Source organism: Fringilla coelebs, assembly GCF_963513975.1.
Source record: "Fringilla coelebs genome assembly, chromosome: 7".
Classification (NCBI taxonomy): domain Eukaryota; kingdom Metazoa; phylum Chordata; class Aves; order Passeriformes; family Fringillidae; genus Fringilla; species Fringilla coelebs.
The window spans coordinates 181,510-199,642 of record NC_140035.1 but is presented as its reverse complement, the minus strand read 5'-3'; the positions used below and the strand labels follow the sequence as shown (position 1 = coordinate 199,642).

The 18,133-nt window shown below is 37.9% G+C and overlaps 1 protein-coding gene across 10 annotated transcripts in view; it reads right to left on the bottom strand.

Annotated features, from left to right (window-relative positions):
• Nucleotides 1-18,133, bottom strand: part of BAZ2B (bromodomain adjacent to zinc finger domain 2B) — a 114,316-nt gene that overhangs the window by 16,177 nt on the left and 80,006 nt on the right. For all 10 annotated transcript variants that reach the window (XM_084209176.1, XM_084209180.1, XM_084209178.1 and 7 more), the window contains 10 exons: nt 14,781-14,846; nt 14,015-14,080; nt 13,343-13,387; nt 13,068-13,094; nt 11,806-11,871; nt 9,247-9,387; nt 8,238-8,492; nt 7,261-7,475; nt 5,753-5,827; nt 377-620 (listed from right to left, as the gene is read on the bottom strand). In XM_084209176.1, coding sequence (XP_084065302.1) covers nt 377-620; nt 5,753-5,827; nt 7,261-7,475; nt 8,238-8,492; nt 9,247-9,387; nt 11,806-11,871; nt 13,068-13,094; nt 13,343-13,387; nt 14,015-14,080; nt 14,781-14,846 — 1,200 coding nt within the window. The remainder of the gene's footprint in view (nt 1-376; nt 621-5,752; nt 5,828-7,260; nt 7,476-8,237; nt 8,493-9,246; nt 9,388-11,805; nt 11,872-13,067; nt 13,095-13,342; nt 13,388-14,014; nt 14,081-14,780; nt 14,847-18,133) is intronic.

Below are 18,133 nucleotides of genomic sequence, written 5' to 3'. Positions count from 1 at the left end.
TTCCATTAAAAACCAGCTCAACAAGGTAAAAATCTTTCATTGATACTTCCTGTATTGTATCCGACACTGACAAACAAAATTTATCATCTTGTGATCAAATAATGTCAGGCAGTGACCATGTGGGGGAAGTTGTGAAAAAAATGCACAAGATCACTCAAGCTTCAAAACAGAGAAAGTGAAAGGTAACTGCATTGTTCATTTTCTAGTTAACAAAATAATAAAATCTAATAAAAATTTAAAACATTGGAAGTAAGTTATTATTCCCTCCCTTTTATGCAACATTTTTGGGAAACAGTGCCATATTACAGAAAAACAGAAAGAATACAAGTTTTAGCTTATTTGCAAATAAAGTTTCACTATACTGACAATTCCCCACCTCATCCTCACAAACTTCTGCCTTTTTTCCCTTTTTATCATCTTTGTCCTCTTCATCCTCATCATCTTCATCTGCCTGATCATCACTGTCGTCATCATCATCATCGTCGTAGTCACTGTCCCCTCCCTTCCGCCGGCGCTTGCGGCCAGGTGCGGGTGTCTCCAAGGAATGGGGTTCCTCACCTCCGTCCCCACTCCCCGCAGCATCTCTTTTACCAGTTTTCTTGGCATGAATGATTCTAAGCCTTGGAACACATGAGAAAGGGTGAAATGATTGATATGGCTGTAGCATAAACATACCTCTCTTTCTATGAGATTGAAAGAAAAATCATACATTTCAGATTTGAATTAGAGCTTCTGATCTATCATGACACTGTTTTTTCTCAATTTTTATTGTCACTAGTCAACAAGAAAAACTGATGTTATAAAACCCTTACTACTCGTGGTTCCATTCTGAATAGACTTTGTTTCTCCCAGGTCAATTTTACTGTATAACTGTTCAGAAGAAATGAAACACAGGAGGGATTTTGAGTAGTCAGGAAAGACGATACAGAAGAAAGAACCATTTCAACTTCTTTATCTTTTATTTAATGCATTTAAGAACATGATGACAAAATACCTGTGTCTGAGCCAGGAAGGAAAAGGCAAAAATCCTCACTTGGAAGTATGAAATTATATACATTGCATGGCAACAGCAGGTTGATTTAATTTTTTTTTTTTCATTTTTTTATCTTTAGATTTTTATGAACTTTAAGTATCATTTGACTTCAGTCCTTTAGCTGAGCTTTTTTATTCTAAGATATACTTTTTTTTCCTGGGGAATTTTAGTTACCTCAACTGCTAAAGATTACTCAAACTGTCATTTTTCCTTTTATGAAAGAAAAGGGAAACTTACATACCAGTTATTAGGGTTGTAGTAGACCTCCTTCTTCTATAAAACCCCTATAAGACAAGATTCCACACAGCAAAAATTACAGTTCCACCTATCAGGGAGCTTGCAGGCAAACATGCTGAACCACAGGAGGTGTATATAGCCAGGCTGAACCAGTCACTTATCACGCAGACCAAAAATGCAACTGACTTAGAAGAGATTCATAAACGTGTAGAAAAGACAAAGATTTTTAAAGAGATGACTGAAGAAGGTAGGATGGGAAAAGCAGAACGATAACGACAAACACAATTACCAGGACGTAATTTTTCCTTGTCGTAGTCCTCTCTCTTCCCATCCTACAGAACAATATTCCATACAGCAAGTGACTACAAGTACAATGAGTGCTGTCCAAGTACTGGTTCCAGGGAATACTGACAAATGGACCAGCCTTCTAGAACACTGATAACCAGGGCCAGTTCTCAACAGCACAGACTGAAATGAAGGTGCCACTGTTCATCTGGGAGCAGCACTTTTTTTAGAAAAAGACTGTTAGCCAAGAAATCAAGGGGACTTGAAAACTGGGCTTTGGCTTCTTGGTATGGTTTTGTAATTGCTGTTGTTCTGGGTTGGGCTTTTATGCACTGGTTAATCCACTGGAGAATTTATAAAGTTTTATACATTTATTTTTTCCATATCAAGTAGATGTTTACCCGTTTTAGTGATTTAAAATATGTTTAAAAAATCTCAGGCCTTTCAGTGAATTTGGAAGCAAATAACATTTTCAGGTATTGTGCAAAACCCCTCAGTCTCACTGTGCATCATTACCACTCAGGCTATTGATTAAGTTTTTTAGAAAACTAATTTCCTTTTCAAGAGGATAACTTCAAGCCTCTTCATGTAGACTGGGAATTCCAATAAACAGGAACTGACTACCAAAATCACTAGTTAATGACTGGATTGTCTGCTGCAGTGCTGGATGATTTTAGAGACAATTTACATACACTAAGATAATCTTGAAGACAACTCAGTAATAAAGCTGGCAAGCAAATGTTCCATGACCTGCCAACACCTCTTTCATATACCTAAAGGAAATCGGAAGAAACAAAAAAGGCTACTTTTGCTGAAAGCAAAAATAAAGACGTCCTGTTGTCAAGCACCAAAGGAAGCTTGCACGATACTGCAAATTATCAAGCATGCAAATGAAGCAAAGATGCTCTTCTTTGATAGCACCAGAAGCAGAAGGTGGCAGCAGTCCCTACTCAAAGCAGTGCAGAGGCAGAAACCAATGCCAGCATAACTTTAAAAATGTACAGTTATTTCAAGAAGCAGCATGCTTTTTCTGTTGCTCCCTAGACATATGGCTCACTGAGAGAAGAAAACCCTCACTTAGGAAACTGTTCTGTCTTTCTCACTTACAGGTATGGACCAAACCTGTATCTGCAACTACTGAGAGAATCATAACGTCTACTGACCTATAAAAAGAGTGGGTGGCCTACCAGAGAACCAGATGATTGACTTAAGCCTGCTCTTATCTGATCTATAATGCTTACTAGATCACAGAAGGAAAATCCACCTTCTAAGTGTTCATGCCTTCCCCATAATTTTTGCATGTAAGCAGTAGGTAGTACCAAGGCAAAGAAATTCTGAACATTGTACTTTTCACACACTTCACCTTGCGTCTCAAAAAAGCATTAGCCTCTCCTACCTAAACTCAGGGTGTAATTTCGCCCCTTAGTGATGCTGCTTTTCATATACCATCATCATTTAGAGTTGAAATGGTTTCATTCAACAGAAATTAACTTACACAGAGCATACCACAACACTGGTATGAGAAAAGAACACTGTTGCAGTGAAAAACTTAGGTCCTTTATAAAAATGAATTATTGTAAGAGCCAAATTATTAAACCAAATTATTATTACCCAATTCTTTAAGAGGCAGTATTTAATTTTTATTGTTTTATGTTGATCTGGCTACAAAAGAGATGCCAGGGAGAAGACATGTAATGAAAAAGGAGATGCTGAGACTTTGATTATCTAAAAAAATCCCAGAATCATCTCGGGTGAGAGTCTGACCAAAGCTGTCACACAGAAAGCACAAAGAAAGATGACTTGATCATATGAGATAGGTGCCTTTATAAAAAAAGGGATTAGTACCAAGATTCACAGCAATGTGATAGAGAAGGAATTAGATGCAACCTCTCATTGACAATCAGCTAAGCAGAAATAGTCCAGGCAGTTCAGAACTCAAATTTCCAACCGTCTATATTACACTTACTAATTGTAATATAGGAGGGAAGGAGGGAAGAGCAGGGAAAGGGGTGAGAGGGAAAGCATCCCTTAAAACAAAATACAATGATCGTGGTTTCCAACCTGGGATTTTACTGTTGCTTATTTGCATCTGTCAAGCACAGGCTTTTGCATTTATTTTTGCCCTCCTCCCCAGCTGAGAAGCTTATGTCCTTAAAAAATGAGAACATAAGCACAAAAAAAAAAAAAAAAAAAAAAAAAAAATCGAACACATGTGATGCAGATAGAATCTTTTCTCACCCCCTCTGAATACAGTTGTAGCAAACCTGGACACAGTAGTTTGAAGATTAGTGACAGCAAACACTGGCCAACCAGGCTGAGATTAAATAAATCCATTCCTAAATAAATCCATTCCTCAGCCTCCATTACTCATCCCCTACACACTTCCCGCAGGAGGGGCACCTGCTGAGGGGCACATAAAGGTCTGTAGGCACATGAAAAGAGGTTACAGCTCTTGAACACACAGCAAGTACTCAACCACCAGTTACTGCCACGCAAAACTCTTTGGGACCGGGATGCTTAAAAATTAGACCAAGATGTGAATGGATGGGGAAGATAAAATGCGAGAATGAAGTCCAGAAGCAGAAAAAATTAGCAAAAAGAAGACTGATGTGTACAGATTTCATTTCAGAGAAGACCCAGAACAGATGTAAGGGTTTATGGAAAACACAATTGACATAATAAAGAAGAAAATATTGTTTAAAATTGATTGAAGAAGGGTTTTCTAGAACCTTCTTGGAATTCATCAGAAAAAGTGGAAAACTCAAAAATTTTGAATCAAAGATTGAGAGAGGTGAATCAAGTTCACTGAATTCAAAGAAGCAGAAAAGCAACATTGCTGAGCTCTGCGGCAATACTTGCACTCAAAAATAGGGAGAGCACTACTGGACCCCAAAATCCACACATGAGGGATTAAAACCCAAGAAATGGAAAAATTATTGTAGCAAGGAGGACGAGCTTGGGACTTCAGAGAATGATGCTCACTACTTGACAGGGAAGAAATGAGAGATTATAAGGAAAAGGGAAGATTCTACATCTACAAGTACTTACAGTTTGATGGAGGGAGAGAAAGACTAAGCAGGCCCTAAAAAGACAAGGACAGGGAAGGGTCCCATTTTGCTAATGGTAAGTTGGCTACACCAGAACTTCATAAACACTTCTTAAACCACAACCCATAGAGGGGACACAGATGAAGACAGGAAAAAAGTAACTGGATTATCCTAAAAAAAAAAAGGTTAAAATACTTTAACCCTGTGCAGACTGGGATTTGTATTAGTAGAGAATGTCTTTTTATTGGTCTAATTTTTTCCTCTCCCTCCCTCTTGTCCTTCTTCTTTACTTCTTTCCTTCTTCCTTCTGAGATACATTAAAGGGAAAAAATGGAGACATAAGATTAGAAATGAAAGTACCTAAAAGCAAGAACTAAGAAAGGATTTACCGTTCCTAGCAAGAGGTAAAGATGACAAAGAAAAAAAAAAAACAGAGTCTGGCTATGCATTTTTACCCCCTGTGATTCATTAACTTTATGCCGTCCAGCTTCCTGATAGTTGGAGCCAGTATGGTTGCTGTATGGAATTTTGTCTTGTAGGATGGGAGAACAGTGAATATGAAACTGACAACCCTTAAAGTTCAAATTTTACCTTAAACAGAAATAGAAGAAATATAAAAAACATCTCAAAGCTTGCATTCTACATATGATCCCTAGCTATAGGGAACAACGTGACATTGACAGATGAGAAACACTAAGATAACATAAATTAGCAAAATTCAATTGGCAATTGTTGTATGAAAATCACATTGTCTTAAAATGCCTTTGAGAATGAACACTGGAAATTATGGTAGGTCCAAATAATTGTTGCTATTGATAATGTCTGTAGCAATTTTATGGCCCCTTTAATATTCCAATTAAAAAGTTTTTTGTTTCCTCCAAAGAATACAAAATTAGACTTGACGTTGCTCCAAATCTGAGTGACACTAACTCTCTGAATCTCATGCATCTTTAATAGACTGTAAAAGACTGGTGTCACAACATCCTAAACCCACATCTGTCTTAATTAAGCAGTTTGATTAGTAATGTCTTCGTAAACCTGTAACTTCATCAGCTGATTTTGTGCTTAGAATCAACTCCCTGTATAGCAGCGTATGTGAACAAAGGCAAAAAAGAAAAAATATTGTAATATTTAAGGAAATTAAACTTACTTCCGAAGTTTGCCTTCAACCATCCATTTATCTCTCCTTAAGTTTGACATATAATCAATGTTTTTATCAATTTCACTGTCAAAGATGAAAATAATCCATTAACTGTGAACTTACGTATCTTTTTTATGTAAGACAGACATTTGCGTATAGACACTTTTCCCTCAAATAACTATCTTTGAGAAATCCTTAAAATTCAAAATAAATAATTTTAAAGATAGGAAATCACAATACTAGGAATGCCAATGTAGCAAACTGCTGTACTTATGTCAGTCTTTATCCCCAATATCACCTCAGCTTTCTTCCCACAAGGAGCATGGCACTCAACACTTCTTTTCATAGCTCTAGTTCAGTGTCAAGCCTCCAAATGTCTTTGCCACAAAGCATGCAGCCCTGTGATGAAAAAACAGTTACCACTGGTACATCTGAAGTATTCTACCTAGGATCTCTGGGATCTACAATCCAACATTCACTTTTTGCTGCAGAAACTGAAGAACCAAAAAGAGGGCTTCAGTGCAGTCCCCGTCTGCATGCCCATGTCTGAGACATCCTGGCCTCAGCAACTCAGCAGATTACCCTTGTTTCTGTGATCAAAATACAGAAACTCAAGTTCTGAGTGATCATTTCTACAAAGAGGACCTAACACTCATCTGCAACAAGAGGAAGTTTCTTTCTATGATGAATTTGACTGATACACATGAACTTTCTTGAACAGTTGATGCACAGCACTTGCACTGCCCACTTCTGCTATTTTCCAACTTTGGAAAACCTGAAGCATCTCTTCCATTCCTGCCTTATGCAATCCTGATTAACTTTTGCAGCATAGCGTACCCAGCCCAGCATAATACACCAAGAAACAAAGCAGCACTCAATTAGGTGATGAAAAACTTTAGCATAGACAGTCAGTCTGTGGAAGAACAGGCATCCCAGAAATGGCATTTCCTAACTTTTTGTTGCACGTTAGTGGGTTTTGACAAGTTGTTGAACATAAGGGGGATTTAAAATTATGAAATGCTATACACCACTGGCCACAAATGCAATATATACACCTTCTTGAATTACTAGAATGATACATCAAGCCTGCCACCTCACCTTATGACCCTACTTAAAGAAACATCTTCTAAACATCTTCAAAAATAAAAGGAAAAAAGGCAAAATAGTGTAATGCAGAAGCCTTGAACATCTCATCTAAATTATTCCCTAGAATACCTAGTAAATTTCTTGGCAATCAACCTCATCTTTTATTCCTAAAATTGCTAGAGAAATTTTGGTTCAAGCTTTGAAAACAAAATCACAGTCCAAACATGGAAAAGTTATATTCTTCCATCATATCAACAGTACATAAAGGTAAGAAGTAGTAACTCAACCAATTTCAGCTTTCATTATAAGAAGAACATAAGTAGTCCTCCTGTAACAGAATGCACAGTATTTCTGTGTGAATGCACAGTATTTCTGAACTAAAACATTTTTTATCATTTTATTTTCACACACCTGCTTGGGAAAAATCTTACCTTACTACACTTTTGCTGCATGCTAACTCATTGACCAGAAAAGCAAGTACTGATGCTTTCTGAGCTGGAGAATGTGCCTGAAAAGCTTTTGTCTTCAAGCTCTCTGTCAGCTCTGTTTGCCCACAATGAGCCTCCATGAAAATCTGCAGAATCTCAGACACATTATCTCGATTGATACCAACATTCAGTAGGTGTTCCCCAAGAATAGTTTTAGCCTAAAAAGAACAAAGACATTTCAAACAGTCACGTTTTAAAAGCACCATTTTCCTATGTAGGTTATATTATTGTTCAACGAAGATGGTATGGGTTTGTATGCATTTTTACATAAGGATATCAAACATGATTATTCTTTGAGACTATCCAAATGTAAATCTTAAATACAGTAACAAATTAGAATGTCTTTACCTCTAAGTTTTTAAAAACAGAGATAATATTAACAACAATTAAATGGATTACATGTAAAAAGGCATGGTCCAACTGAAAATTGATGAATACTGCTGTGCACAATGATACTATGAAGAGCTCTAGAGTGGAAGAAAGCTGTCTTGACTTGAAAAAGAAGGCCAGCAAGAAAGGGAGTCATGAATGAATTTGGGTTTTGATGCAGTGACCTAGACAGTAGACCTTAGGGAAAGAAATAGCAAGATTCACTGAGAATATAACAAGAGGATGAGAATGCAAAGGAATGGACAGAAAGGAGTTAAAAGACATGGCCACAGATGTGACAGTGCCCTACAAAAGGTCCAAATTAAAATGGGACATGTGTTTGTGTGAAGAGAAAATGCACAGATATTTATCATGTCTGGAAAATGGGAAGGCTGATGGGACACAAAGCTTTGGAGTAACATTAGAACCATGACATTGAAGAAAAGAATTAGGAAAGACAAAGGAAATGCATAGGAGAGAGGTGTCAGAGACACATTATGAAGAATGCATTTGTATATACAGAGTGTTTACTATGGATTTTTTCTTTTTACCTTGTATCCTGTACCAAGTCCAGGATCGCACACAGCTGCAGAGACAAGTTTCACAAGCAAGTCCTGTACTTCTCCCATGCTGTCCCCTATGTTGAGCAAACCCTCTTGAAGAACACTCAGGGAGGGAACATCTATGGCCACATCAAAGCCAAGAACTTTACCGAAGTTACACAGGAACTGCACTACCATGAGACAATCTGAAAAGGTGCTTCCATCAAGAACAAGGCCTGGGATGCGAGGCAGCTCTGGGAAAGGCTGGAAAGCAAAGAAAAAAAGTGAAAGACTCAGTAGCATATTTCAAAAGAAATTTTATTTTATAACAGCTGGAAAATTGATTGACACTTCCTTCTGACTGACAGCATGACAATGTTGGAAGGTACGGGCATCCTTCCTTCCAAAGGGTACCCTGCACCCCTTGTCCATTCAATGCTGAAACACATTTAAATTATCACAAATTATAGGAGGCAAGAGATTAAGAAATACTTCCTTTTTGGCCAGGAGACACTGTAAGGATATATTCTGAGCCAAATTACTGTAAAAGGTAGCGTAAAATTATTTAAGGGAAAATGGGAAGGGATTTCTCTGGAACAGACTTTAAACCCAACCTTCGTCAAGTCCTTAAGGACAAAAAATAAGAAGCTGGAAGACTGGGAGAGTAATTATTTTTGAGCAACAGCTTGTAAGAGTTCTCTAGATGACTATATAGTGCCTGTGTACTGAGACATGATGCACATTCCTGGTATAAATATAACTTGAGTAAAGAATTTTTAAAAAGCAATCATGCTTTTGGGAAGCAGGCCTCTTTTAAACAAAAAGCTTTTAATTTACTAAACATATGCTACTGTGTAGTGTTCTAGTATCTTGTATTTGTATATATTTCAAATAGCTCTCTAATTACCTCAATTAAAACTTGAATGCTTTGAGTGTGGCTGCAAGAAGAAAGTTACTGACAGAATTATAAAATACACAAACAAGAAGCAAGAAAGTAAGTCTATGTTGTTGTGATTACCTTCTGGTCTGCTAAGCACATATCTTCATTAGGCTTCTTTAGCTCCTTTGCCATTTCTAATTCCAATCTCCGCTGTTCCAGTTTACGTTCCTTATTTAATCTTTTTTCATCACGTTTCTCTTGCTTTAGCCGCTCTTTTTCCTTAAGAGAATTAAAAGGGAAAAAAATAAACCCCACATATTAAACTTACAAAGGAACAATCTAAGAATTTGAAAAGTACTAGTTCTGTAACCTTAATAATCACCACATCAATTAAGGAACCTGCATTAAAGTAAAGGGAAGGGAAAAACTAGAACAAAATCACTGAATTTGTAAAGCAATCTAAGATTCACTTTTTTCTCTCCCGTCCACACAGACACAGGTTTCAAGTATGTTTGCAAAGAAAAACTCTTTGAAGTACCATTTAAGAAAGATGACTGAGTGAAAATATGGCAAAGAATTGCCATGCAAGGCACCTGATTTTAAAGGCTCTGCTTACACCCCAGTATCGTTAATCTAGACCTGCTACAGCAGAGACCACTCAAGAAACCTCTCTGAACAATACATGGCTTAAAAAGTCCCATAATACATAAACTAGATATGAACGCCTTATAAAACACAACCAATCTTTTCAAACACAGGTAGCTTCTGGCCTTGAATTAGCATACACTTTGCATGCAACCTAAAACTGAACATTTTGTCCTTTATGTCTTATATGCACAAGAATACACGCATCATCAAGTGAGAAGTCAAGCATCTAGTGTCTCTTCAACACCCTCCACAGTGGAATCACACCAATACTACACCAACTCTGTAACATGCCAAGACTATGAACCTAGAGCTCCCGTGGCCTTTCCCATCCCTGGTACCAGGGTTTCTGCTGCCAATCCACTGTCCTGACGGCACAACTGCCCACACACCTCTGTGCAACCAATATCGAGTGTAAAATGTATGGAATCTGCCACACATCAGCACCACCGGTTCGGAGCACAGAACTGTGTGTATAAACAAACACACGTACGTGTGTGCACCTTCACTCAAGAACCTGATACAATACAAAATTGAAGATGTTGCATGTGCTTTTCACCTGTGGACACAGAAGGGCTAAAGAACTAAGCTAAGATGCCTCCCGTTACTCAGAACCATTCCCTACTATTCTGTTAGTTTAAGAGGTCACTCTAATCTCTTCCATTTACTACCACCATATTTTGCAACAATGAGAGTATGGGCATTACTAAGTCAGGGCCCAGCTGGATTTGAAAGTCAGTATTAACCACTGACTTCTCCATAGAGTTCTGGAAGGCCCCATGACTTTTTATTCTTCCTTTTGATGCTACACGGAGTATTATCAGACCACTAGTGACACCTGTGGATAACCACTGTGAGTGCACAGAGATCATGACTTCTACTACTACAGTCTTTAGTGTATAGCAAGATCAAATTTCATATTACATGCAAAGAACATATTTGGAACAGTAAATTTACACTGGCAGAAAAAAATGGATTGACATTCAGAACTACCCATCTGCCTACCTGCTTGCTGCTGTACAGATGTGTAAGCATCCTTCTGTACTGCCAACACAGGCCCTCTTTATCTACCCTGAGTTCATAAGGGACATCTTGTATGGAAAAATCACAGTACACTAAAGCAGCACACAAAATCCCTAAATTAATGCCCTCTGATCTGCTTTTAGAAAATGGTTTCTTGCCTTTTATCTTAGCCTATGTCAATGTCCCAAAGTCAACTGGCATTGCTTACAATTTGTTTTTGCCAATTTGAAATGCTCTACAACAGAAGAAAACAAGAGATGTATATATGGGTATTTATGTGGCCACACAGTAATTTACAGTTATGATTAAAACTGAAAATTTAGCTGCACTACGTTTCATAAATCTATTTAAACATTACTTCTACTCGTTGAAATAAACACTGTTCTATGTCTATTACAGTAAGAATATAACTAGAGCACTGGATCAGACTAAATGACCATTTAGCCTGGAATCCTGATTTCCAACAGTGGAATGGGTGCTTGGAGTATCATCTTCCTCTATTTCCTTGTAATGAAGTATTATTCAGTTTTTCTTGGGTTTGGTCAGTCGCTTTTATTGAAATTTTTGAAATACATCCTAGAGAGAAGTTTTAACAATTTCCTGAACAACTACTTGCTATAATGATGGTTATCTTGTTTCAATATCTTCATTATCTGCACTTTATTTACAAAAGTTTCAGGATATGGATATAAAAAAAAGTCCCAGGATATAGAAATACATTAATGTAAAACAAAAACCAAATTAGTAATTGTAGGGTTTTTGTATTTTACTTATGTTTCTTCTCAAAAACATCCAGAACTCTCAAAACTGGGCAATCTGTGCCAATGTTCAACCATCTCTCTCCAAGTAAAAAAGATTTTTTAAAGTTGAACAGAATTTCCTGTATTTCAATTTGTGCCTAATGTTTCTTATCCTACTGCTGCAATGTACATAAATCAAATTATACCAAATGTAAAAAGACATTGCTCTTCTACAGATGACTGCAGAACAAAACTATGAAAACTTCAAACTTTCAGAGTTAATACTCACTTCTGCTTTTTTACGTGCTTCCATGGCTTTCATAAGCATCATATGTTGTCTTCTCCGTTCTCGTTCCTATTAAAGCGGGTAATATTAGAACAAAACTAAATCACATTTTCAAATCAGTAAAAAAGCGGAGTAACAAATTTAGCATTAATAGACAAGTCACGTAAATACTATATATAGGACAAGAATGGCCAAGTCTGTGCATGTTTTAGTTCAGGTTTAGAAAGCAAATACAAGAACAATCAAAAGCAAAAAGGTAAAGCAATGAACATGGAGACAGTGTAAATAAGAAGCATACAGATTTACTTATGGTCAGTTGTGATGCTCCTTCATAAGCTGGCAGAACAAAAAGCATAATGGTTGGCTGGAACAGGTCAGTTACCTTACATCTGCTATGACGGAACTTGCAATTTACTTATTCAATAGCCAATTCAGCAGAAATTTTAAACTGGTCTTTTTCAAACATTGCAAGTATTAACATTTTTCTAACCAAGCAACAAGTTACATGATTAATTTTATCAGCTCTAGATCAGTTTTAATCAAGCCAGTGGTGGTGCATATACATATGCAACAACACTTGCATTTACTGATGCCTGTCCCTCAGTAAATTATGTCAGTAGCTTCAAATGCATTAAGGAGCAGTATTCTAAGGCACTAAGTACAGGGGATTTTCCTTCAGTTTAACAGCTGAAGAGCAAATCTTGCCCCAGTAAAGGCTATAGGAATTTTATCATCTAATTTGGTGAGGCTAGGATTACATTCTAATATTACATTGTACATTTATAACATTATGTATTTACCACCAACTGAAAGCTAATTTCCTCAGCATCTTACAAGGGAAAGAGATCGCCCTGATTTCTAAAGCAGGTTAATTCAAATTGTATTTAAAACGTCTGGATTCATTCCCAGTGAATTGTCGGGACAAGGCTTGCAAAAATCATCCAAGTGACCATCCTAGCGATTTTGCATCAATCCCTGATTTTATATACTGGTCAAATTTTTACTGGGACATCAGTAACATAGATCCCTGGTTAAAAACCACATTTAGTTATTGCCACATTCAATTTATACACATGTTCAAGACATGTTTTTTTTTCCTTAACAGACAAGACAAGCAGATGTATGCAATGCACTGTGCTGTAAAGCCATGCAGCAGTATGTAATGTGACAGCAGCCAGTGCTACATTTTATGCATTGCTATGACAACCATATCACAACCAAATCACAATGCGGTGTTAGATGTACAAAAATAAACATACCCATACCATATCTAGTCTATGCCTCTCCAACTCCTGGTAGAAAGAGTTGGCACAACATTATGAAACAGAAATCACAAAGTCATAAAACCACTTTATAATCCCCCAAAAGACCCCAATACCAAAGCAAAGCAAAAAATTGTAAGGCAAAAGAAAATCCTTGCAGGAATCAAACCCAGAAGTTTAAAAAGGGCATATTTTGAGGATTCTACCCCCCCATACAACTGAAAGTAGTAGCTGACAATTGGCATTCTGTCTGTTCGGTCAACCAAACTTATACTAACCTGGTGCTTCAGAAGAACAGCCTGCTGCCTTCTCATCTCTTTCTCCTTCAACAGAAGAACAGAAGCGTATTTTTTAAAAACATCAATAAAAATTTACTTACCAAATTGCACAGTTCTGCCACACTAAAACAGCACATCTGACTTAAATTCTAACTTACAGAGAAGTATACACAGCATACATGACAGTAAGTCTGGTGAGTTGTGGGAGTTCCATGTTAGAACACACCTAGAATGCTGAAGCAGCAATAGAAGTACTTATATACCCACACAGAGACACTGTATTTTCCAGTATTTGTAAAAGAGTTCTGTAGTCTTGCATGCATTACAGCCTAGAAAAGACGATGCTCGCCAAGAAACAACATCATTTTTAGATACAATGTGCTTAAAAGAATACTGTGAATAATGTTACTGCACGAACATTTTGTTATGCAAACCATGGTAATGGCATATAAAGTACTGTCTCTGTATAACTGTGTGTGTATGTCACACATACACAAACTCCTCTGCATATGCTTCACGTCTTTTTATAACAAGACATACATGTCACTATTTGCTGTCTCTATGTACAGCTTCATTATCAGTGAACAGCCTCCCAAAACTATTGCCTTTATACATCAACATACGTTATGTACAATAACACCGTTCTTGTTTTTGGAGCTCCTCTAAACTAACCTTTATTCGTTTTTCCGCTTCCAATAATTTGGCATTTGCTGCTTCTTCCTTCTTTTTCTTTTTTGCCTGTGCATGCAAAACAGGTCACACAACAGCACAATCACAACTTGAAAATAATCTGACTAGAGTCAAAGTTAAGAAGTTAAGAACATCACTTATTGCATACATTGCAAGAAATCTGATGCAGCTTTCCCGATCAATCAATTCACATTTCAGTTACTTTAAAAAAATTCAACCAGAATTTCAAATCCCACTCCAAACTGTTTCACCTGGCTATTTTAAGAAAGCAAGTACACACAGGAAGGGCCAAGAGATTACTATTAATTTTTATGTCAATGGGGACTTGAAAACTAGCAATCTATCTTTGCTAGTACACTAGTAAACCTGTAGAGTATACTCTTATACAGCCATAGTATTTTTAAACCCACTGCATTTCATACAGAACAGAGCACTGTATTGTTTTAATATCCTACTACTGCTAACTTTTTCTCTAACTAAGGAATTGTTCTGCTGTTAGCTTATGTACACACAAGACTATTCTGATAGAAAATCGTGAGCCCAAGTGTGAATACTTGTAAGATTATGGATCACAGTTTATGTTGATCTTTGAAGAAAAATAATTTAAGACACATCTTTGAACTGGCCTTTGGAAATAAGGTAACTGTTAGAGCTGCTATATTTAGTTACGCTTCTAACTACATGTGTGACTACTAAAATACATTTTAAAATGGCAATGGAAAAATGACATTTGAGCCATTATTTTTACCTCCAAAATTTGCTGAGCTCGAAGTTCTTTCTCCATTCTAATTTGCTGAATTCGCTTAATTTTTTCCTACAAGGGTAAGAAAGTTACTTCTTTAAAAAATATATACAAAGGAAATTATACTTTTTTAAAAAATACATATACTTTTACATGATATTCTTTACATACTATACTTTTTTATACATATACGTTTACATTTTAAAAATGATGAAGTTTATACTTTTTTGGTTTTGAGTTTCACCCATTTTAGTCAACTGTTCCCTTATGTTTAGAGATTTTAATAGTATTAGATGTCTGGTATAACCCTGAAGGAAACCACACCTAGTTATGCACGGGTGCTCATGTTTAAGTTGTCAAAGTTTTTTATTATTTTTTTAACACCTTCAAGAGGACCAGGTTAATGACCAAGTAAGGAAACAAGAGTATTCCAATTCCAGCTGACAATGGCGAAGCTAGTTAAGAATGAACCGAAGGGTGAGCTATGCCATGAAATATATGATGTTCTGACGCGATCTCTCTGACCAAGAAATAGCAAGGTCTTTCCAAGCATGGAGGCTGTTTGTGCCTCAGTTCTTACAGCCTCTCTCAGGCCATTACGGTCCCACGGGCAGCACAGTGAGCTGAGCTTAGCAAAACCCAAAGCCCATGCTCTGTCAGCCAGGAACACTCACCCACATGCAACCTAGATAACATGCTCAGCTAAGTACACCTCAGTTGCTCCATATATTTAAAGCATTCAGGCAATTAATGCTAATTTTGGAAACTTTAGTATGCAGTTTAGTGATGGAATTGTATACATGCTGTAACAAAAGAAGTAATTGGAACAGGAACCATGGGTACTACAACACATTTAAGCATGTTTCATCATGGTGAAAAAATTATCAAGTTATGCACTCCGCAGATGGATGCTGGACAACCATATTCTAATATATTCTTCTTCATAAATTAGTTCCTAAAATCTGAACCAAGTCTTATTACATTGATTGAGAATGTAATCATTGCAAACACTGGAATAATTTCACACTACCTGTGCTGCATATGTTTGTCTGTTAAATTAGCTATTAAAAATTCATTGGCACATTATTTGAGATTATCACAAAAGAGCTGAGCCACAGTGACTAGGAAGGACCATTTTGAAGAAAAGTGCATACATCCAGCTGGACTTCCTGTGAACTTTTAACAGCAAAACCCAGACCATGGAATAGCCCTGCAAGCTGGGGGAAGCCTAGACCAGAAGCTTGAAAAGGAGCTCAATGAGCTTCTCTGGAACAGCACACGCTCTCCCAACAGTGAGGGTAAAGCCCATCTGTACAGAATACATTGTTTTCTTGTGAGCTGGCCGGAGACTGAGAACAAGGATCACTCTAAAATTTTACTCTCTGGAAAACATAGCGATACATACAATAAAGTATATACATAGTGATGCATATACTTTATTGAAAAGTAATCAAAACCAAGCTCCTAAGATAATCTAAAGTATTTAACAGTAAAAGTGTAATCATGGATGAGAAAGACATACAAAGTTTTCTGACAAGCTCTGACACATGAAGTCTAATAAACTCCAGGCAAATCTTACAGGCCCCGTAAACTGTTGAGAAGTCCAACATAATATAACTTTATCCATAAAATTAACTCAGAGGCCTTGTTCAGACAGTGCCGATCTTTTTCCACATGAAACTTCCATGTGAAGCTTACAGCATGGACCTTAAATCTCTATTATCCCCCATTATATTTGAAATCAAAACAGTGCAAAAGTTGAAAGCATGCGCTAGGCCCTCTCACAGAAGGACTGGGCTGGAAGAGACCTTCAAGATCATTGAGTGCAACGCACTCCCTAACACCTCAACTAAATCATGGCACTGAGTGTCACATCCAGTCTTTTTTTAAACACATCCAGGGATGGTGACTCCACCACCTCCCTGGGCAGACCATTCCAGAACTTTATCACCCTTTCTGTAAAAAACTTTTTCCTAATATCCAACCTATATTGGTACAGCTTGAGGCTGTGTCCTCTGGTTCTGTCAGTACTGCCTGGAGAAAGAAACCAACCCCACCTGAGCAGAGCCACCTTTCAGGAGCTGTGCAGAGTGATAAGGTCACCTCTGAGTCTCCTTTTCTCCAGGCTGAGCACCCCCAGCTCCCTCAGTGGTTCCTCACAGGGTTTGTGTTCCCAGCCTCGCTGCCTCCTCTGGATGCACTCAAGTGTCCCAACGTCTTTCCCAAACTGAGGGGCCAGAACTGGACACAGAACTCCAGGTGAGGCCTCACCAGTGCTGAGTACAGGGGTAGAATGACCTCCCTGGTCCTGCTGGCCACACCATTCCTGATCCAGGCCAAGAGCCACTGGCCTTCTTGGCCACCTGGGCACTCTGCTGGCTCACGGTCAGTGGGCTGTCGACCAGCACTCTCAGGTCCCTTTCTGCCTGGGCACTGTCCTGCCTCACCGTCCCCAGACTATAATGCTGCAGGGGGTTATTGCAGCCAAAATGCAGGACTCTCAACTCCAGAAAGGTTAGAGTTAATACAGAACAAACTTTTCAGCAGAGATCAGAATAAAGAACTATATCAGAGAAGGTGCACATTGAAATAATGCACTCTGCACACTGAAATAATGCACTCTACACATTGAAATAATGAGTTTTATCAGGTTACACATCAAGAAGGAATATGATGATGACAAATAAGCTCTGGATTTGATGCATGTGACAATTTAAAAATTCTTGCTCCCTGGACCCCTCAGAATGTAAGGACCACTTGAAAATCACAGGGTGCTCCTTTTCTTTAACAAGTATGGGTTGCCTTGAGAAGTGGACAGGTTGAAACTATCACAATCTACAAAAGAGCAGACTGGCTGAGGCTGGGAGGGACATCTGGAAGTCACCTTGTCCACATCCCCCTGGCTCAGAAGGGTCACCTAGAACCAGTTACCCAGGACCACATCCAGGCTGCTGTTGAAAATCCACATGGGAGGCTCCACAGCCTCCCTGGGTCACCTGCTCCAGTTCTCAGTTACCATCTTGGTGACAAACTGCTTCCCAATGTTCAGAAGGAACCTCCTGTCACTGGGTACTTTGCAACCTCCCATCAGTTACTTGGCAATATTAGCAAGATCCTCCTGAGCCTCCTCTTCTCCAGGCTGAACTGTCCCAGCTCTCTCAGCCTTTTCTACTGTAACTCATACATGACAGAGTGACAACTTCGAGCTCTCTATCTACTACAATGAGCACTTTCTTAAAAAAAAAAAAAAAAAGGAAACATTTAAACAGTTACTAACAAGAATTAATTGTTATCTATTAAGGGGATATTTAAGGCAGCCTGCAGTAACATCAGTTCTGGTTTACTACTCAAAACATAAA